Source organism: Mustelus asterias, chromosome 13 (assembly GCF_964213995.1).
Source record: "Mustelus asterias chromosome 13, sMusAst1.hap1.1, whole genome shotgun sequence".
Lineage (NCBI taxonomy): Eukaryota > Metazoa > Chordata > Chondrichthyes > Carcharhiniformes > Triakidae > Mustelus > Mustelus asterias.
In genome coordinates this window covers 44899376-44922601 of record NC_135813.1, presented here as the reverse complement: position 1 = coordinate 44922601, position 23226 = coordinate 44899376, and the positions used below count along the sequence as shown (strand labels likewise).

Below are 23226 nucleotides of genomic sequence, written 5' to 3'. Positions count from 1 at the left end.
GTGTCCACGAAGGGCCTTGGCGATTCCCCTGCCGAATAAAAGTACAAGTTGGACTTTTATTTATCAGGTCGGTAAAGGCGCGGACGCGAATGGGCCGAACGCTGGTAATGGGGGAATTGATGGTAAAGTTGGGCGCGCGCTTCATTAAGTCGATTTAAATGCATGCAAATGCATTTAAATCGTCACGCCGGCCGATTTGGGCGCGCACCAGAACGGCGCCTGAATCGGCCGTTGGTAAAGGTGCGATCCGCTAGGAATCGGGTGCGGATCGCGACATAGGCCCGACGCCCAACTTTACCACCATTTCGCGCCCATTGTCGGGCACGAAGTTTTGGTAAAATCGGGCCCTATGTCAGTCAAAACTTCCAGCATGCCAGAAAACAAATACAACTGACAAGTGTTTCATGAGCAGACCAGATTCCAGGTATCACACAAAGAGCTTCCAGTATGATTGAAGTAGTTGCATTTACCAAAGTGAGTCTGGGCTTGTCACCGAGACTGGAGCGTCTGTAAGAGCATCACAGTACATCACACACAATCTGAAGCTGAGAGTTCATCAGAATGCAATTTTTAATACTGAAAATAAACCCCTCTCTTTTCTCCCAATTCAAGGAGGCGAGACTGTGGGGCAAAACAGAGACCTTCGTCAGAATTCTACCACCTCGCCTGCCACGGAATTGGAGCAGGCGAGGGGCGGACAATGAAATGTCTGTTGACAATGAGCTGGAATTTCCGGTCTCGCTCAAGCGAGGCTGTAAAGTCCCGCCCCCTTGTCTCAGACTGTGTCTGAATCAGAGGTTTGGCTGCTGCTCCATTTCCATTACTGCTCAGCATTTCATCACCTCACCACTCAAATGTATTTGGCAGAAGCTGAACAGCATAAATGACCCAAAACAATGCCTTGGATTCTCCAAGTGAACTGTCCTGCTATTGAGACGCTGGACAACCTGCTGTAGGTAATCCTTGTCCCAGGTCACTTAATTCAAAGAATCTTCCAACATATAAGGTTGTTCAGCCCACCATGTCTGTTCTGACTTTTTGAAAGAATGATCCAATTAGCACCACTCCCCAGCACTTTCCTCTCATTGCTCTGTAAACCTTTCCTTTTCAAGTGTTTATCCGATTCCTTTTTGAAAGTTACACTGATTCTGCTTCCATCCCTTTTCAGGCAACACATTCCAGATCACAATCTGATGTTAAAAAAATTCTCATCTCCCCCCGGTTCTTTGCTCAATTATTCAAAATCTGTGTTCTCTGATCTTTTCCTTTTCTTTTATTCATTCATGGGACGTGAGCATCGCTGGCTGGGCCAGCATTTATTGCCCATCCCTGAGGGCATTTAACAATCAACCACATTGCCGTGGCTCTGAAGTCACCTGTAGGCCAGACCAGGTAAGGATGACAGATTTCCCTAAAGGACTAATGTCCCTAAAGGACATTAGTGAACCAGATGGGTTTTTATGACAATTGACAATGGTTTCATGGTCACCATTAGACTTTTAATTCCAGATTTTTATTCAATTCAAATTTCACCATCTGCCATGGTGGGATTCAAACCCAGGTCCCCAGAGCATTACCGTGGGTCTCTGGATTAACAGTCCAGCGATAATAATACCACTGCACCATTGCCTCCCCACTTGATTCCTGACCCTTGTGCCAGAGCCACACTTTCATGAAAAAAATGCTTCATAATTCTGAACACCTCTTTAAATCACCCTTTAACCAGTTCTGTTCTAAGGAGAACTATAAGAAAATCCACTGTTGGATTGCTTTGTGTGGTACTTACGTTGAAATTTGACTGCTGACAGGAGGTTCTGGTGCGCTGGAATAGTGTAGATGCATTTTCGCTGTCGAAGGTCCCAAACTTTGCAGGTATTATCACCACTTCCAGTTGCTGCATGGTATCTATAAACAAAACCAAGAGAGTCAGTGTGAGAAAGTGACAACCAGCCCCTTGTTGCGTTCAGGGAGAGATGCCATTATTAAGCTCAACAAGCTGGTGGACCCTACATCACATGACACTCACTGACCATGTGTACAACTGCAAGTTGCAGTGCAGTACACAAAAGCAGCATATCAAGGAGATGGCAGAATATCAAAATATGATGGCAAGTTCAGTGTCACTTCACGATAAAGGGAGAATATCAGCAAACTGTACACTTCTATAGGAGAATTGAAAGGGTCCATTGTGGGGACAGGATCTGCACCTATTCTAGGGGAGATCTGATGGATCCCCGCACCCATTATGGAGGAACGCAGGGGATCCTGCACCCGTTATAGGGGGAGACCAATGAGGGCTGATGGCTCCTGCACTAATTATGGAGGGACCGATAGGACCCTGCACTAGTTATGGGAGGGCTGGTGGAGTCTATATTCACTATTATCCATTATGGGAGGATGGAGTCCACACTAATTATGGAAGGAACGAATGAGGTATGCTTCCATTAAGCGGTGTATGTGGGGTGGGGGGGGCGGGGGGGGGGGGGGGGGGGGAGACAGGGGTGGGTCTGTGAACAATATAGGGTAAGGGCATTAGCTGCACCCGTCCATTTTGCTGAACAAACAGCAGTTTGTACAAAGTACATCGCAACTAGCAGAGTCCAGTTTAAACATTACATGAATAGCTAAGCTTATCTACATTATAGGGAGAACAGCAGGACCTGTGATTTACAGAGCAAAAGTCTAAATTGTTTCTCCATGGAATTTACACACACACTCCCATAGTTACAAAAATTGTCACAATTTGCCAGTGTCTTTCAGTCTCTATTATACATACTGACTGTGAACCATGCTTTGACCTAGTGTGCTGCTTCTAACTCAGAGAAGTGCATACATAAAAATCTACAGAACTTAAAACATGGAAACAGGCCATTCAACTCACCCAGTCCGTGTTGGCATTTACCCTCTTACAGGAACAAACAGTTCTAATGACATTTACCCTTCTTGTTCCTATATTCCTTTACCCAGCATTGCAATTAAACCCGCAATGTTAACATAGTTTCTGCCTCACAGCTTCTGTTGTTCTCCTGCCCTCGGCTTGAAAATCTTTTGTATTTAATATTTCATTTGTGACCCCTCATTCCAAGCAGCTATTGAAAACTTCCATCTGGCCAGTCTCACCCTTTTGTAACTATAAACATTTCTATCGTAACAATCTACAACCTGTATTGATCCAAGAAAAGACCCCCATTTTTCAAGTCTTTCTTAGTATTTGTATTCCCTACCAGAATCCTGGTGTCTCGCACTCTAACATCTTTTAATGCCTCAATATCCTTCCTATCATGTAAAGTCCAATATTACACACAGAAATCTAACTAAGGAGTTAAGATTTTATACTGAGCCATCATTAACTATTCCCTTTCCTGTTAAATTTCGTGACAAAACCTAGAAATTCATTTCTTTGGTTTTTACAGCTTTATTAATCCGAGATGCTGCCTTCAATGTCCTGTAGCCTTGTTCCTAAATCTCTCTGCTCTGCCACAGCATCAAGTCTATTTCCATTCAGAATAATGCTTTTTTTAAAAACCAAAATGCACAACTTTACACTTAACGACAGAGAATTCCATCAATCATTCTTTAGCCCATTCTCCCCAATCTCATCAAAATTCCTTTTGCCTTTTAAGGAATTAACTACGGCATTGTTTAAAAAATACATGCCGTTGAATCTTTTCATCTTGCACTTATCAGATCAGATACAAGAACGCCAAATTTCAAAGGGAGCAACAATTTATACTGCTTGAGAAAAGGGTGCTAATTGGCTGGCAAGTGGACTAACTACGCCTAATTTGGCATGGTCCTAAAATTTCAACATCATATCTAGATATAAATCACTAGTGTACAGCGAAACAGAAGTGATTCCAGATCTGAACCCTAAGGTACATCACCAATCATTCTGGAAAAACCGCCTTAACTCTGATTTCTCCAGTATAACCAGTTTTTAATCAAGTTTGCTATCCTTCTCCAACTTCCAAAACTGCATTGTTCTCCAGTCACCTTCCATGAGATACCTTGTCAAAGGCTTTGCTAAACTTCATATATACTTGGCTTACCCATTGGGAGAGAAGCTGACCCCATAGATCTCCTTCAAGTGTCCCTCCAGGAACATGATGCATCGACCTGTTCGTAAATCCCAAAGCCGCCCAAAGGCATCCAGGCCACTGGTCAGAAGGAGAAACACTCAGTATTAGTCAGCAATTAAAAAAAACCCCTGAGATGAAGTCAACTCAAGCAAGCCCAACCAGGTTTTGTCAAATCAATGATTTTTTTCATCACTATCCTTCTGAGATTGGTCTTGAACCTTACTATTCTGCTTAGTCAGGATGACTAAGGTCATGTAATGAATGATGACCCCTCACCTTCCCTCATCAGAGTTGTAGAGGTGGGACCCTGACTTTGTTAATACCGCTGGAATTCTCCCATTGGTATCCAAGGTAGCTACTTAGGCTGAAGATGGAAAAGGAGTCTCCATATTGGAAACCGAACAATTTAGTACTGCTGTTAGTTATCAGGTTGCTTTGATAATACCTTAATTCCCCCACACAGACCAACTTCTTCAATGTACGGGTAAATCCCCTTTTTACAAAATGGGCCGGGGCTGAATTAATTCTATAAAAAATAATTTTTCTAAAAACCGGTAGTTGCCCCTTAGAATAATAGTAAATCACACAAAGATTGGAAAATAACATTGGAAAATAAAACATGTAGGCTTGTGCTTTCCTTCATTAACAAATACGTAGCCTACTGTATATGATTGCATAATCATATTAATCATTAATTACAAATATTAACTGGAAAAACTATAGTTTGAGTACTTTAGAGGGGTCGGTTTTTGTCCAATGTGTGCAGGAAGGCTTCCTGACGCAGTATGTAGATAGACCAACAAGAGGCAAGGCCACATTGGATTTGGTACTGGGTAATGAACCAGGCCAGGTGTTAGATTTGGAGGTAAGTGAGCACTTTGGTGACAGTGACCACAATTCGATTATGTTTACCTTAGCAATGGAAAAGGATAGGTATATACCAAAGGGCAAGAGTTATAGCTGGGGGAAAGGAAATTATGATGCGATTAGGCGAGATTTAGCTGGCATAGGTTGGGGAAGGAAACTGCAGGGGATGGGCACAATTGTAATGTGGAACCTGTTCAAGGAACAGCTACTACACGTCCTTGATAAATATGTACCTGTCAGGCAGGGAGGAAGCAGACGTGTGAGGGAACCGTGGTTTACTAAGGAGGTTGAATCTCTTGTGAAGAGGAAGAAGGAGACTTATGTTAAGATGAGACGTGAAGGCTCAGTTAGGGCACTTGAGAGTTACAAGTTAGCCAGGAAGGACCTAAAGAAGGAGTTAAGAAGAGCCAGGAGGGGACATGAGAAGTCTTTGGCAGGTAGGATGAAGGAAAACCCTAAAGCTTTCTATAGGTATGTCAGGAGTAAAAGAATGATTAGGGTAAGATTAGGGCCAGTCAGGACAGTAGTGGGAAGTTGTGCGTGGAGTCTGAAGAGATAGGAGAGGCACTAAATGAATATTTTTCATCGGTATTCACACTGGAGAGGGACAGTGTTGTCGAGGGGAGTACTGAGATGCAGGCTGTTGGACTGGACGGGATTGAGGTTCATAAGGAGGAGGTGTTAGCAATTCTGGAAAGGGTAAAAATAGATAAGTCCCCTGGGCCGGATGGGATTTATCCTAGGATTCTCTGGGAGGCTAGAGAGGAGATTGCAGAGCCTTTGGCTTTGATCTTTGTGTCGTCATTGTCTACAGGAACAGTGCCAGAAGACTGGAGGATAGCAAATGTTGTCCCCTTGTTCAAGAAGGGGAGTAGGGACAACCCTGGTAATTATAGACCGGTGAGCCTTACTTCTGTTGTGGGCAAAGTATTGGAAAGGATTATAAGAGATAGGATTTATAATCACCTAGAAAGGAATAATTTGATTAGGGATAGTCAGCACGGTTTTGTGAAGGGTAGGTCGTGCCTCACAAACCTTATTGAGTTCTTTGAGAAGGTGACCAAAGAGGTGGATGAGGGTAAAGCGGTTGATGTGGTGTATATGGATTTCAGCAAAGCGTTTGATAAGGTTCCCCACGGTAAGCTTTTGCAGAAAATACGGACACATGGGATTGAGGGTGATTTAGTGGTTTGGATCAGGAATTGGCTAGCAGTAAGAAAATAAAGGGTGGTGTTTGATGGGAAATATTCATTGAGGAGTTCAGTTACTAGTGGTGTACCGCAAGGATCTGTTTTGGGGCCACTGCTGTTTGTCATTTTTATTAATGACCCAGATGAGGGCGTGGAAGGATGGATTAGTAAATTTGCGGATAACACTAAAGTCGGTGGAGTTGTAGAAAGTGCGGAGGGAAGTGCCAGGTTACAGAGGGACATAGATAAGCTGCAGAGCTGGGCTGAGAGGTGGCAAATGGAATTTAATGCGGAAAAGTGTGAGGTGATTCACTTTGGAAGGAGTAGCAGGAATACAGAGTACTGGGCTAATGGTAAGATACATGGTAGTGTGGATGAACAGAAGGATCTGGGTGTCCATGTGCATAGATCCCTGAAAGTTGGCACCCAGGTTGATAGGGTTGTTAAGAAGGCATACGGTGTGTTAGCTTTTATTGGTAGAGGGATTGAGTTTCGGAGCCAGGAGGTCATGCTGCAACTGTACAAAACTCTGGTGCGGCCGCATTTGGAGTATTGCGTACAGTTCTGGTCGCCGTATTGTAGGAAAGATGTGGAAGTGTTGGAAAGGGTGCAGAGGAGATTTACCAGGATGTTGCCTGGTATAGTGGGAAAATCGTATGAGGAAAGGCTGAGGGCCTTTAGGTTGTTTTCATTAGAGAGAAGAAGGTTAAGAGGTAACTTCATAGAGGCATACAAGATGATCAGAGGATTAGATAGGGTGGACAGTGAGAGCCTTTTTCCTCGGATGGTGATGGCTAGCACGATTTGACATAGCTTTAAATTGAGGGGTGATAGATATAGGACAGATGTCAGAGGTAGATTATTTACTTGGAGAGTAGTAAGGGCGTGGAATGCCCTGCCTGCAACAGTAGTGGACTCGTCAACATTAAGGGCATTTAAAGGGTCATTGGATAAACATATGGATGATATTGGAATAGTGTAGGTTAGATGGGCTTTAGATTGGTTTCACAGGTCGGCGCAACATTGAGGGCCGAAGGGCCTGTACTGCGCTGTAATGTTCTATGTTCTATAATAATAAATTTTATACATTATTATGGCAGGTGGGAGAATCAGTGAACAGCGGTACGGTCAAAACAAAAAAATTTATTTATTTCACACAACCCAATGACTTTTATTCTGTAAAACCAGCATTTCTGGTAAAATGGTACTATGTAAAAACGGGATTTACCTGTAGTCTAAATGTCTCTGATGAACTCACCAGATTAGTCCCAATCTTTCCTCATAACCATACAAATCATAGAAATCATAGAAACCCTACAGTGCAGAAAGAGGCCATTTGGCCCATCGAGTCTGCACCGACCACAATCCCACCCAGGCCCTATTCCCCCATCCCTACATATTTACCCGCCAATCCCTCCAAACTATGTATCTTAGGACATTAAGGGGCAATTTTTAGCATGGCCAATCAACCTAATCCGCACATCTTTGGACTGTGGGAGGAAACCGGAGCACCCGGAGGAAACCCACGCAGACACGAGGAGAATGTGCAAACTCCACACAGACAGTGACCCGAGCCGGGATTTGAACCCAGTCCCTAGCGCTGTGATGCAGCAGTGCTAACCACCGTGCCGCCCAAACGGGATGCCCCTATAATAGGAAGAGACTGAAATTGTGGCTGTTGGGTTCATAACAATTCACTGTGGTAAATAAAATTATTATTTTCCCAATTATCTTAAATCTGTCTTCTCTGATTATCCACCCTCTTGCTGGTGCAGTTTCTTTTTATTGTCCGAGCAAATTCCATCTTAATTGTGAACACCCCGATTAAATCTCCCCCTAACCCCCTCTACTCCAACAGGGCAATTTCAGCTTTCTCTAGTCTCTCATCCCTGATACCTTCAGCTCTACCCTCTCCTAAGCCTTGCAAACTTCCCAGAGGGACAGTGTTCAGAACTGGACACAATACTCCAACTGAGGCCTAACCTGTGATTTTTAAAGTTTCAGCAGAATTTCCTTGCATTTGGATCTAAACCTCACGCTTACAAAGCCTATGATCCAGTATGTTCTTAACAGTTTTAGAATTTGTCCTGCTATGTTCTAAAGTTGTGTATGTGAACCTTCCCAGATCACTATTCCTGCATCCCATTTAGTTTATCTTGCCTCTATCATTCTTCTTCACAAAATTGCATCACTTCACACTTCTCTGCATTAAATTTCATCATGCTGTCATGTTTCTGTCCATACTATTAGCCTCTTTACGTCCTCCTTTGGTCTGCTCCTATATCCTTCACTCTATCACACTGGTTTCCTAATATCTTTTAGGAAATGAAAACTGCTTTTCTTACTCTTATAAGGCAGCACAGTGGCTAGCATTGTTGCCTCACAGCGCCGGGGACCTAGGGTCAATTCTGGCCTTGGGTGACTGTGTGGAGTCTGCACATTCTCCCCGTGTCTGCGTGGGTTTCCTCCGGGTGCTCCGGTTTCCTCCCACAGTCCAAAGATGTGCAGGTTAGGTGGATTAGCCATGGAAAATGTGCAGGGTTGGGCTATGTCAAAATGCCGACAGCAGTTTAAGGAGGCAACTCACTTGTCAGTGATACCTGCATTCCAAGAATGTTTGATTGCCCATCCAAGAAAGGAGTTTCCTCGTCCTTTGAGTACAGTTTGACTTTCACACAGCAATGAAAGTATTATCTCCAAATGGGGAGCCCTTTGTTCCACGTAAAATCTGCATACTGAACTTCATTGGCATTAAACGAGGCAGAGTGGACACAACTAGGGAATATAACCCGCGGCAGAGCCAAACTGCAGATAAAGGAAGCTTTCTATGTGGATCCTGAAAGCCATTCAGGTGAAACATCGAGGGAGCCGCAAAGACGTATCATTTCTTAACAATGCTCTTCATTCAACCACCACATTCAAACACATCATCCCAACTTCAAAAAGAAATCAATGTGTTTGGAGTGCAAAAATATTTTGTAAAAAAGCATGTGGTCAAGTACTCAGATAATATCAAATGGGGAGAGGTCGTAATCTGAATGGACAATATAAACAACCAAAAATCCTGGACAGTATGCAATTGGATGGTAAAATGGCGTATAAAATTTAGTACAGGCAGGGAAAAAAAAGCACACATAATCCATAATGGAAAAAGGCAAAAAAAACCTATGCATCTAAAAAGACTCAATGCTCAGTGTGTTAAACCAATGCGGAGCAGCAGTCAAAACAACCAGTAGGATGGTATATTACAAGCCAAAACGGTAGAGTCCAATCAGATTTGATTTGATTTGACATTGTCACATGTATTAACATACAGTGAAAAGTATTGTTTCTTGCGCTATACAGACAAAGCATACTGTTCATAGAGAAGGAAACGAGAGAGTGCAGAATGTAGTGTTACAGTCATAGCTGGGGTATAGCATAGGACGAGAGTAAAAGATAGAATTAGAAGGTATGCTGGACACAGCTTGCAAGAAGTCGCCTCGCTCCGGCGCCATCTTGAGAGAGAGAGACAATCAAACTTTACAGAATTCTAGTCACACTGCACCTAAAGTATTCCATCCATTTCCAGTCATCGAGACAAAAGAAAGACACTCAAGGACTGGAAGCAATGTAGAGACTGGCGAGAGGTTGTTCCCTAGGCTCACAAATTTAGAGCCCTCAGAGTATCTAGAGTTGTGATAGGCAAATACAGAAAACATTCATAGATACCAAGAGCTCAATACTGTAGAAAGCCGAAAGGAATATAGAAATTGCAGGGATAAAATTAAAAAGGAAATTAGGAAAGCAAAGAGAGGACATGAAAAAACGTTGGCTAGTAAAATCAGAGAAAATCCAAAAATGTTTTGTAAATACATAAAGAGCAAAAGGAAGTAAGGAAAGATTGGGGCCAGAGACCAAAAGGTAACTGGTGTATGAAGGCGGGTTCTTGCGACACGGTAGCACAGTGGTTAGCACTGCTGCTTCACAGTGCCAGGGACCTGGGTTCGATTCCCGGCTTGGGTCACTGTCTGTGTGGAGTTTGCATGTTATCCCCATGTCTGCGTGGGTTTTATCCTGTTTCCTCCCACATTCTGAAAGACATGCTGGTTAGCTGCATTGACCCAAACAGGCGACGGACTGTGGCGATTACGAGAATTTCACAGTAACTTCATTGCAGTGTTAATGCAAGCCTTACTTGTGACTAATAAACTTTTATGAGTACTTTGCGTTTGCCTTCACAAAGGGGGGGGAAAACACAGATGTTCCAGGGGATAGGATAACAGAGTGAGAGGGGAAATAGCATGGAGTTTAGCATGTTTGAAAGTAGATAAATGACCATGCTTGGATGAAACATGTCCCAGGCTATGAAGAGAAGTAAATATATAGTCGAGGCCCTTTTTCAAACCCCTCTGACAACAGGCGAGATGTCATAGGACAGAAGGACTGCTAAAATTGTACCATTATTTAAAAGAGGGAAGGGATAGATAATATAAATTCAGGTCAAATCAGCATAAATTTGGTAGTGAGCAAACAATTGCAAAATAGTTCTGAGGAACTGGATGAATCATCATTTAGAAAGGCATGGACTAATCTCACTTCAAAAGTACTAAATTGGTTGCAAAGACGCCTGGTTAACATGAAAGACACTATATAAATGTACTTCTTTCTGCCTTTAACACATTGAAGACATTTCTAGGAAGAGTAGTGGAGCTGAAAATCTAAGAAACAAATGAATTGAGGAATGTTTAGGATCCTTTTCGATGAACAAATTAAGGTGGGGTGAATTAGACCTCCCTCACTGCAATTACCTTGTGAACTGGAACCATCCTAAAATCCGTGACACATTACGGCATTATTTGGATAGCTATCTTCTTTCAGGAGATCAAACTCAGATAGAATCTCTCTTTAGGAGAGTACCTTAGAACATCCATAACCAATGTTACCTCAAAGTTACTGCCTGTGCTCAGCTGCACAAAAACAATTAAAACACCTACACACTTAAAGGGGAGGGAGTGGCATAGTGGTATTAACACTAGACTAGTAATCCAGAGATCCACGGTAATGTTCTGGGGACTAGAGTTCAAATCCCATCATGGCAGATGGTAAAATTTGAATTCAATAATAATAGAAACATAGAAAACTACAGCACAAAACAGGCCCTTCGGCCCCACAAGTTGTGCCGAACATATCCCTACCTTTTAGTCCTACCTATAACCCTCCATCCTATTAAGTCCCATGTACTCATCCAGGAGTCTCTTAAAAGACCCTACTGAGTTTGCCTCCACCACCACTGATGGCAGCCGATTCCACTCGCCCACCACCCTCTGTGTGAAAAACTTCCCCCTAACATTTCCCCTTTACCTACCCCCCAGCACCTTAAACCTGTGTCCTCTCGTAGCAGCCATTTCCACCCTGGGAAAAAGCCTCTGAGAGTCCACCTGATCTATGTCTCTCAACATCTTATATACCTCTATTAGGTCTCCTCTCATCCTACGTCTCTCCAAGGAGAAAAGACCGAGCTCCCTCAGCCTATCCTCATAAGGCATGCCACTCAATCCAGGCAACATCCTTGTAAATCTCCTCTGCACCCTTTCAATCTTTTCCACATCCTTCCTGTAATGAGGCGACCAGAACTGAGCACAGTACTCCAAGTGGGGTCTGACGAGGGTCTTATATAGCTGCATCATTATCCCCGGACTCCTAAACTCAATCCCTCGATTGATAAAGGCCAGCACACCATACGCCTTCTTAACCACCTCCTCCACCTGCGGGGCCGATTTTAGAGTCCTATGGACCCGGACCCCAAGGTCCTTCTGATACTCTACCGTACTAAGAGTCTTTCCCTTTATATTGTACTCCTTCATCCCATTCGACCTGCCAAAATGGACCACTATGCATTTATCTGGGTTGAAGTCCCATTTATCTGGGTTGAAGTCCAATTAAATAATAATCTGAAATTAAAAGTCTAATGGTGACCATAAACCCATTGTTGACTGTTGTAAAAACGTATCTGGCTCACTATGTCCTTTAGGGAAGGAAATCTGCCATCCTTAACTGGTCTGGCCTACATGTGACTCCAGTCCCACAGCAATGTGGTTGACTCTTAACTGCCTTCCCAAGGGCAATTAATGCTGGCCACGTCTCATGAAATAATTTTTTTAATGGATTGTCTGTGCAGAACAAAAAAAAATTAGGGGGAACATCACTGTTCCTCTGAGAACTCTTCGAACAAACTGAAAATTGGCAATTGTTTTTATGACTCATTTCTTTTAGCACATCCATGGCACCCTGCTTTTAAGCTTGGAACAAGGTTAGCCCTCGTGGGACTGACGAGATGTCAAAAAGACACATTTTTATACCATGTGAGGAAGTTGAATCCAGTGCCAACATCCACCAAAGTCACAAAACAAATCAAGCAGAAAGGATCTTGAGGGAAGTGCTTTACCAGCCCACCAAAGTGACACAGCCCACACAGACTGAACGACAGTAGGAGTGACTTTATAAGAGATCAAAAAGGAGATGATGCTGAAGAGGCACAACATGCCCCAGTGTTAGTAGGAAGGAAATACTGGTCAACGTTTTGAATATGGACAGAAAGTTTCACTCTCTTAATACTAATCTATTGTTTAGCTCTTGAAGGATGCTGACCAACCTGCTGGATATTGCCAAGATTTTTTTTGTTTTTTTATTACTTACGCCACTGAATTAGAAATCAGATACTGAAAGTTAAAATCCCATTCTTTTAGATTAATCAACAAAGTTTGAAGTTGTGCAAATAATCTATTCCAAGAGTGAGGTTGAACTTGCTGGCCAGTAGAAACTGATGGAGGTGAAATGGTGAGGTACAGTACACAATGAGTCTCCTACATATACCAGTCGTGGGGAGGATAATCTGATCAATACAGCTCCCAGAGAGAGCCAATGGTTTTCAAACGGACAGTTCCAGAGTCAATTCCAGAGTTGCCTTTTCCATATCTGCAAGGGAAGTATTGTTTTTCAAGTGGAAGTTGAGGGAATAAGGAAAAACATGGGCTTTATTGCTGCTGTAGAGAGGAGATTATTTTGGATTTTCAATTCTTGCTAGTTTGAAAGGATTCACTCCTAAACGTACAATAAATATGTGTCCAGACTTACCCAGTTCCCACCAATGAGCCATCACGGTGGAAGGCAATGTCGTAAACACCCTTGCTATGGCCTTCTTGGTGCAGGATTTCCTCTTGAGCTTCCAGATCCCACAGTCGCCAGGAATGGTCATAACTAAACAGCAATCAAAATGTCACCATGGAAACATCTTTTACAATCAAAATGACATCTTCCCTATGACAATCTGTTACCATAGAAGTTGAATTTTACCTGCAACCATCTGTTAAAGGTAAAGGTTACCCATCTGTAAACTACATCTTACTTCCAGTCGTCTGTTGCCACAAAAAGCTAGATCCTACCTGTAATTATGTCATCGCAGAAACTAGAGAAAATGTTTGTATGGGGCACAGCAGGGTGTAGAGACACGCATTCACACAAACAGAGAGTATACACTGATAGAGAGGGGAGAACGGGGAACACTAATGAAATTCACTGCAAAGTGTACACATTTCCAGTGAGTGTGTAAGACACACATGGAGTATATGAGACACACTGGAGAGTACTCTCGTGAGTGTATGAAACAAAACATTGAGAAGAGAGAAGCCTGGAGGTGTGCAGGACGTGACAGAAGCCAAACCTTACATATTTCAATTCTAGCAACCACAGCAGGTCATAAAACACAAACAACTTTCTACTTATTCAAATGTAATGCAACAGTTACATTTCCCGTTAACTCGGGTAATATTGACATTTGCTGTTATTTACCATGTGGTGCCCAGAAATCTGCCTGATGGGTGCCACGCCACTCGAGCAACTCGCATTGTGTGCCCTTCAATGTCAGCTACTGGTTCATCACTGCAAAAGAACAATACATTGACAGCTCAGACACATGGGGTACATAGTTAAGACAAAAACTTATATTCTTACATAGCACTTTTGTGACCTCAGGTTGTCCCTAAGCAAGTTACAGTCAATTTGAAGTGTAGTCACTGTTGTAATGTGGAAACACAGTAGAAAATTTGCACACAAACAGAAATGAAATAGCGGACTAGATAATCTGTTTTAGTTGTTGGTTGAGAAATGAAAATTGGCCAAGACACTGGGAGAACTCCATTCCTTTTCTTTAAAATATGCCATGGGATATTTACACTCACCCAAGAGGGCATACAAGGACTCAGTTTAATGTCTCACCCATAAGATAAACATCTCGGTCAGTATAATAGTCCCCCAGCGCTTCACTGGAGAGTCAAGCTTGTATTATGTGATCAATTCTCTGGTGTGGACCCTAAATTAACAGCCTTCAGACTCAAGAGGCGAGAGAGTGCTACTACTGAGCCAAGGCTTGTCAATGCTAGCGTGGTGGTATGTGCTTTGTGTAAACAGATCAACCTGCTGAGGACTAGAAACCCTCAACAAAGCTTTGCATTCCAAAAAGCTGGAATCAACAAATTAAAATGTAATGTGTAGCTCTTTGACTCCAATGTCAGACTCAAGAGTGAAGCGTTACCCAACTCTGACAGAACTGTCATAATATAATTCACAATAACCGATCCATAGTCTGACCACTTTCCTAGATAAGTCTTTACTGAAGCAGTTCAACAGCACCATTCTTTGTTACTTCAGATTCCTGCCTTTCCAATATTAAACATAGCAGAGTTTAACTGCAGCCGATAGGGAGTTAATATTGTATGTCATATTGAATCTGTCAAAGAAAACACCAACAGATAGTTTACATCTTAGTTTTACAGCAAGGTCTTCAATCACTAGTATCCATTTATCAAGTGATTATATACAATCGCTAAACAAATGGAGTCCAAGTGACTGTGGGAAATGAGACACAGACAGTGGGGATCTGAAATATTACCCCCTCCCTCAATCACAAATCTATCGAGATTTACAAAGGAAAGCTGGCCTTGCAAAGCACACTGTAACCATTCCATAACATAAAGGGCTCACTCGCCACTTCTGCAAGGCTGAGACACAGACAGAGGACTTGTGCATTCTGATATCCCCAACAGTCAGAGACAGTGACAGCTGGCTGGGTCTGTGCACTGTCTCTCAGGTTTGTGGACCAGGAAACACAGGAATGTGCAATGGGACTTGCAGCAAAATGTAGCGACCTGGAAGCTCTTTGTAGCAGTTGGTGCCAGAACCTTGACACTCTGATGAGGAACTTGGCACTGGTTTAGCTGATATTGAGTAATTATATATCCAAACATGTGGAGTTGGCTGACACCTTGGAATTATTCCCAATGATAAATAATTGATCCTGTCAGCAATCGTTTGGTTCCATTAGTAGATTTATCCTAGTGAAAACTCTGTGTGGAGTTTGCACATTCTCCTCGTGTTTGCGTGGGTTTCCTCCGGGTGCTCCGGTTTCCTCCCACAGTCCAAAGATGTGCGGGTTAGGTTGATTGGCCAGGTTAAAAAAATTGCCCCTTAGAGTCCTGGGATGCGTAGGTTAGAGGGATTAGCGGGTAAAATATGTGGGGGTAGGGCCTGGGTGGGATTGTGGTCGGCGCAGACTCGATGGGCTGAATGGCCCCCTTCTGCACTGTAGGGTTTCTATGATTTCTATGATTCTTCCCCAATTTGTTTCCATGAAGATTCAGAAGCTTATAAGCAAGTGTTTTGGAAAGGATGAACTGTTAAAAAAAGTTTTGCAAAAACAGGGAAATTAGTAAAAGCACAATTTGGAGGAAAAAGGTTAAAAGTTTGATTGAATGAAAACAAATCCTTTAAAGTCTGCCACAAGTGGAGTTACTAGCATACAAGCCTGCAAACCCAGAGACATCAGAGTAACAATGGAGTTGACAGGTCATGTACATGCAAGGTTATCTAAACCAGGACAAGATGACAATGGCTGAAACAATAAGATAACAGGGGCTCACCACAGGCACTCCCAGAGGGAGAAGATGAGCACCTAGGACAAAGGGGTGTTACCTGAGCATCCTGGATGGGGAAGGAAGCTGAACATACCAGAGTAAGTGGTGGAGGGAGGGAAGGGATGTGTGAAGTTGAACATCCTAAGAGGTGGGAGGTTCTCAGTGGCCCAACGCAAACAGCCAAAAGACTAATGGAAAGGGTTGTATATTTTATGTAGAGGAAAAGCAAAATGCTACAAATGTACTGTGTCATACTGTATGCCAAGTGTGAACTGCCAAGTCACACTGTGGTGTTTGGCACTGACCATAGCTCACAAATACTGTCTATAAGCAAAGTTCAAGAGAGGCTGAGACACTGCTCTGATGACCTAAACTCGGTAGGTAGGTCAGGAAGACAGGATGAAGACAGAATGGGAAATACAGGAGTAGTGGACTAGTTATGCCTTGCGGGGGTTCTCTTAGCTCAGTTGGCTGGATGGCTGGTTCGTGATGCAGAGTGACGCCAATAGTGCGAGTTTAATTCCCATACTGTCTGAGGTTATTCATAAGGCTCCGCTTTCCCAACCTTGCCCTCACCTGAGGTGTGGTGATCCTCAGGTTAAATCACCAACAGTCAGCTCTGCCTCTCAAAGGGGACAGCAGCTGATGATCATCTGGGACAATGGTGACTTTTCCTTACTTTTACCTAAGCCTTGCGGTCATGGGTTTGAATCTCACCACGGCAACTGGTTAGAATTTGAATTCAATAAAAGGAAATCTGGAATTAAAAGCTAGTCTCAGTGATGGTGACTATGAAACTATCATCGATGGCTGCAAAACCCATCTGGATGTCTTATAGGGAAGGAAATCTGTCCTCCTTATCTGTCCTGTATGCGTCTCTAGATCCACAGCAATGTAGTTGACTTTTAAATGCCCTCTGAAACACTTGAAGGGCAATTAGGGATGGGCTAGAATAAAAATATCTCAATATCAAATCTTATGATTGTATTAGTTGTGTTAAAGATGTTGTTAAAAATGGCATTTATAAAATAATGTTCATTAATATGGCTTTCTGACTGAATTCAGTTGTTATGACAGACAAGGAGGAGAATCTGTGCTGTACTGAATCCCACTTGGGTGTGGTTTGTGTTACCAGAGGCATCGAGCCCTGATCAGATCCAGTAACCAGTGTACTGACTGGCTTAAACTGGTGCTATTTCCTATCACAAAATGTAGGGACCAAAAATCAACTTTGGCACAAGACTTCCCCACAAGGAATTCAAGCTATTCGAATCACAGTACAAACTATTCAAATTGGGAGGTGGTGGCATGTGGTAATGTCACTGGGCTAGGCTAATATTCTGGGGACACGGGTTCAAATCCCACCATGACAGCTAGTGAAATTGTAAGTTAAATTAATAAATCAGAAGTACAAAGCTGGTCTCAGTAATGGTCACCATGAAATTACCACCAATTGTCATTAAAAACCCATCTGTTTCACTAATGTCTTCTGGGGAGGGAAATCTGCCATCTTTACCTGGTCTGGCCTACATGCGACTCCAGACCCACAGCAACATGGCTGACTCTGAACTGCATTCTGTAATGGCCCAGCACGTCACTCAATTCAAGGGCAATTAGAGATGGGCAACAAATGCTGGTCTTGCCAGCAACATCCACATAATAAATAATTAAAAATTTTAACAACTCAAACTACATTAAGTAAAACGATTGAGCAATGTGTCAAGTTTAGCATTAGACATGGACACCCAGTTTGCAGATATTAAAGTTCAGTAAAAAAAGACTGATCTGATTGAGGTGATGACATAGTTTACAGATTTAGAATTTTAAATGAGTACTCTAGGAGTACTTTGCTTATTTAATGTCACATTAAAAATTATGGTTTGGAATGCTCCATCAATGCGTAATTTATGAATAATATGTATGAACTTTAAAACACAAGGAATGAGAGTTTGAGTAGTCCTTTTGGTCCTTTAAACCTGTCCCACCATTCAATACGATCTTCTGCTTCAATGTCATCTTTCTACACTGTACCCTTAATTTGCTTAGGACCCAAAAAGAACTCTGTCCTGAATATACTGAACAGCATCATCCACAGCTCTCTGGGGTAGAGAATTTCAAAGATTCACAACCACTTGAATGAAAAAAATGTCTCCTCATCTCAGTCCCAAATAGCCAACCATTTTGTTCTTAGACTTTGACCCCATGTTCTAGATTCCCCATGTGGAGATGCCGGCATTGGACTGGGGTAAACACAGTAAGAAGTCTCACAACACCAGGTTAAAGTCCAACAGGTTTATTTGGTAGCAAAAGCCACTAGCTTTCGGAGCGCTTGCTGCTCCTTCTTCAGGTGAGTGGGAGTTCTGTTCACAAACAGGGCATATAAAGACACAAACTTAATTTACAAAATAATTTGGTTGGAATGCGAGTCTTTAGAGGTAATCAAATCTCAAAGGTACAGACAATGTGAGTGGAGAGAGCGTTAAGCACAGGTTAAAGAGATGTGTATTGTCTCCAGACAGGACAGTTAGTGAGATTTTGCAAGCCCAGGCAAGTCGTGGGGGTTACAAATAGTGTGACATGAACCCAAGATCCCGGTTGAGGCCGTCCTCATGTGTGCAGAACTTGGCCATCAGTCTCTGCTCAGCGACTCACCAGGCAAGAGTGTTCTCTTCCTGTTGGGGAACACTTCAGCAGTCACGGGCATTCGGCCTCTGATCTTCGGGTAAGCGTTCTCCAAGGCGGCCTTCATGACACACAACAGCGCAGAGTCGCTGAGCAGAGACTGATATCCAAGTTCCCATTCACCTGACGAAGGAGCAGCGCTCCGAAAGCTAGCGGCGTTTGCTACCAAATAAACCTGTTGGACTTTAACCTGGTGTTGTTAGACTCCTTACACAGTATTCTAGGCATGGCTTCACCAACATCCTGTATAATTGCTATAAGACTTCTTTACCCATATACTCCAATCCCTTTTGGCTAACATTCCTTTTGCCTTCCCAATTGCTTGTTGCACTTGGATGTTAATTTTCGGTGATTCATGTACAAGGACACCTAGGTTTCACAGATTGTGAACATTTCCCCAGTCTCTCATCATTCAAAAAATACCCTTTAATAAAACATCCAACCAAAGTGGATAACTTCATACTTTGTCATGTTGTATTTTATCGGCTATGTTCTCTACCTCTCACCCAAATGGTCCCTATCCCTTTGCAGTCACTTGGTATCCTTCACATTGGTTACCTTTCAACTTAACTTTATGTCGTCAGCAAACTTGGACATTGTACACTAAGTCCTCTCAGCTAAGTAATTGATATACTGTAATTGAAAATAGCTGAGACCCAAGTACTGATCCATGCTGTACTCTGCTAGTTACAACCTGTCAACAAAAAATATCCTGTTTATTCCTGTTCACCTTTTCTGTCCATTAACCAAATCTAATCCACGCTAAGATATTCTCCCTCATTCCATGAGTTCTAATTTTGTATAATAACCTCTTGCATTAAATGCTTTTTTAAAAAATCCAGTTATCCTAGAGCTAGTAGATACCGCTTATCTATCTTATTAGTAAGAACCTCAAAAAACTCCAAACAAATTTGTCAAACACAGTTTCCCTTTCTTTAGGAGCTTGACAGGACAAATGTTCAGAATGTGTTTCCTCTGACTGGGGAATCTAGGCTCACAGTTTCAGAACAAGGAGTCAGCCATTTAGGACCGAGATGAGGAGGAATGTTTCATTCAAAAGATTGCGAATGCTGCTTTGTGCTTCAAAGGGCATTTTAAACTTACCACACTTGGCCTGACCCCTTTACTCCTCACCACAACTCAAAATGCATGTTTTACCCTGCAATCTTTACTAACCTTTCCAGGTTCCAGAGCTTCACCGAGCCGTCAGCTGCACATGATGCCATGTTGCAGTCCTTCTCATCGAGCGAGATGGTGGCCCGGGGATGGAATACAATGGCACCCACATTTGTACTGTGACCTGGTGAAACAGAAAACTCAGTTAGCAATTGCCTTAATTCCTGATTTTTGAAGCACTGAACAAGCACTGTCTAGTCAGAGGCCAGTATAGTGTACCAAGTCCTGGCCCAGTTCTACTCATCCAGTCCTTAGTTCTCTGCATAAGGGTCATTTGGTCAGAGCAGAGTTCACAGGCTCTCTGAGCTTGATGCTGCTCTCATCCAAAGCACAATTAACAGAATCCCCAGGCTTCATACACCTCAGAATTCAGGGCAAGAAAACAACACAAAATGATAACATTAAATCAGTTTTGATAGCTCAGTGGGTAAATGGACCAATCAACAAATTTTCCCTGCTCACAGATGAAGCGTGACCATTGAAGGGGTACAAGAGGGCCACTGTGTCCCAGATGCTAAGCCACTGATGTCAAGAATGAACAGAATGCACAGAAAATACTGAAACTAAGCGATCGTTTATTTGTTCCTAAGCTGGTGACTAGGAGGATTACTCGGTTTGTTCATAAAGAAACCAAAAGGAACTGCAATAAAAGCAGGCTGTTTACAACTTAGTGGATGCTGCTAAATGGATAAATTAAAAGCAGAATCAAGAATTATGTTACTTCTGCCAACGAAGCCAACAAGGCAGCAAATGTGGCCAGACAAGAGTCACTCTAACCCAATCTACAGCTGGGTGGAATTGGAATGGTTAGAGTGTGATTGGATGGCTGGAACACAGTTATTGGTGCTGTTCAGAAAATTGTTTGAGATGTGAGGGTCGCTGGCTGGGCCAGCATTTATTACCCACACCTAACCGTCCTCCATTTCAGAGAGTCAACCACATTGGGGTTACGAGTAAGCCAGATCAGGGGAAGACGGCATTTAAAAGACGGCATAAAGGGCATTAATGAACCAGAAGGGTTTTTTTCAACAATCAATAATGGTTTCGCAGTCAGACCTTTTACTGAATTCAAATTTCACCCTCTGCCCTAGTAGTATTTGAAAATCCCAGATCTTGCCCTGAGTCTCGGGATTGCTGGTCCTGTGACAATGCACCTGGTTAGGTGCACTGACCTGAACAGGCGCCAGGCTGTGGAGACTAGGAGAATTTCACAGTAACTTCACTGCAGCCTTACTTGTGACTAATAAACTTTAGTTTAATACCAGCACATCATCGCGCAGGAATCCTAAAGGGTAACAAAAGAGATACAAGTAACTACACCTGTAGGCAACTACCTATTAGTCTTATTTCCACCCAGTGTAAGATACTGGAATTGATCAGTACACTGGAGGATTTATTTGTATAATACTAATCTAAGTAACAGTAGCTAATATAGATTTGGAAGAGGAAGACCCTACCCCAACAACATCATCCATTTCTATGAGGAAGTAGCTACCCAAGTTTTAAGTTTAGTTTTTTTTATTAGTGTCACAAGTAGGCTTACATTAACACTGTAATGAAGTTAATGTGAAAATCCCCTAGTCGCCACACTCCGGCGCCTGTTCGGGTACACCGAAGGAGAATTTAGCATGGCCAATGCACCTAATTAGCACATCTTTTGGACTGTGGAAGAAAACCGGAGAACCCGGCGGAAACCCACACTGACACGTACAATGCAGACTCCACAGGCAGTGATCCAAGCTGGGAATCGAACCTGGGCCGCTGGAGCTGTGAGACAGTAGTGCTAACCACTGTGCCTCACAGCTCCAGGGACCCAGATGTAGCATACCCTAGACTCCAAAATGTCATTTACAAAATTCAACAAGAAAGACTTATAGGGCGGGATTTTCCGGCCGTGTTCATCCTGAAACCGGAAAATCCTGCCAGAGGTCAGCGAAGCTTTCAATGATGCGCCTCTCGCCACTCTGATTCCCGTTGCGGGTGGAATGGGAAAATTCATCCCAATGTCTTAATGTGCAGCAAGTCCGGTTCCCCTGTCACTCCTGTGCTCACTGACACTGGCTCCCAGTCAAATAACGTCACTTTAAAATTCTCATTCTTGTTTTCAAATCCCTTCACAGCCTTGCCTTTCTCTATTTCTATAATCTTCTCCAAACCGACAATCCTTTGAGAAATCTGCACACCTGAAACCTGCCTTTTGTGCATTCCCAATTATAATTGCTCCACTATTGGCGGCTGTGCCTTCAATTGTCTGGGCCTTCAGCTCTGGAATTCCCTCCCTACACCTTGCTGTCTCTCCCCCTTACTTCTTCTTTATAAGATTCTCCCAAGGTCATCTGACCAAATAGCTTCTTACGTGGCTCGGTATCATATGTTGTTTTGGAATGCTCTTGTGAATGCCGTGGGACATTTAATTATATTAAAGGTGCCATATTGATGCAAGTTGTTGTTGTAAATGGAAAATTCAGGATAGATGCATTTCAGGAAGAGGACTGGATAAATACTTAAAAGGAAAAGCTTTGTTGATATTCACAACAGGGGAGGCAATGACCGATTGGTATTATCATAGAAACCCTACAGTACAGAAAGAGGCCATTCGGCCCATCGAGTCTGCACCGACCACAATCCCACTCAGGCCCTACCTCCATATCCTTACATATTTACCCACTAATCCCTCTAACCTACGCATCTCAGGATACTAAGGGCAATTTTAACATGGCCAATCAACCTAACCTGCACATCTTTGGACTGTGGGAGGAAACCGGAGCACCAGGAGGAAACCCACGCAGACACGAGGAGAATGTGCAAACTTTGTAAGACTAGGGAAACTGGGTGACTGAGATTACTTGGGTTATTCTACCAAGGAGATGGAACAAACTTTTCTGATCTATTTCATGATTCTATTACAGTATTTCTCCTTTATTCAGAGTAACCAGTATAGTCTGCTGGGAAGAATGCTGGAATTATCTGGAAACAAGATAATTGGCTACAATGTTGATGGTGCAGGGAGGCATCTTCAGCATCATGAATTAAGATTTACCAAAAGACCTTCTTCACCTATAACTATCTTGTGATTTTGTGGAATCTTGGTGTGAGAGTGCCTTACCTCTCAGTGTACGGATGAGACTGCAGTCAGGAACGCCCCACAGCTTACAGAGCCCACTCCTGTAGATAAATGAGACGAATACAAACTGGTATCAGCACAACCTAACCAAACATGGCAGGAAATCCAAGAACAAGAACACTCTCAAATCCTTCTATATATCTCCCAGGTACAGCACA

The 23226-nt window shown here is 42.8% G+C and overlaps 1 protein-coding gene across 4 annotated transcripts in view; it reads right to left on the bottom strand.

Moving 5' to 3' along the window:
- Positions 1 to 23226, bottom strand: part of prpf4 (pre-mRNA splicing tri-snRNP complex factor PRPF4) — a 53676-nt gene that overhangs the window by 1847 nt on the left and 28603 nt on the right. For all 4 annotated transcript variants that reach the window (XR_013499355.1, XR_013499354.1, XR_013499356.1 and 1 more), the window contains exons 8-13: positions 23051 to 23109; positions 19945 to 20068; positions 13967 to 14056; positions 13253 to 13375; positions 4050 to 4157; positions 1787 to 1905 (exon numbers count right to left, since the gene is read on the bottom strand). Coding sequence is in view for 1 of the 4 variants with exons in the window: in XM_078226680.1 (XP_078082806.1) it covers positions 1787 to 1905; positions 4050 to 4157; positions 13253 to 13375; positions 13967 to 14056; positions 19945 to 20068; positions 23051 to 23109 (623 nt within the window). In the remaining 3 variants the exon portion in view is untranslated. The remainder of the gene's footprint in view (positions 1 to 1786; positions 1906 to 4049; positions 4158 to 13252; positions 13376 to 13966; positions 14057 to 19944; positions 20069 to 23050; positions 23110 to 23226) is intronic.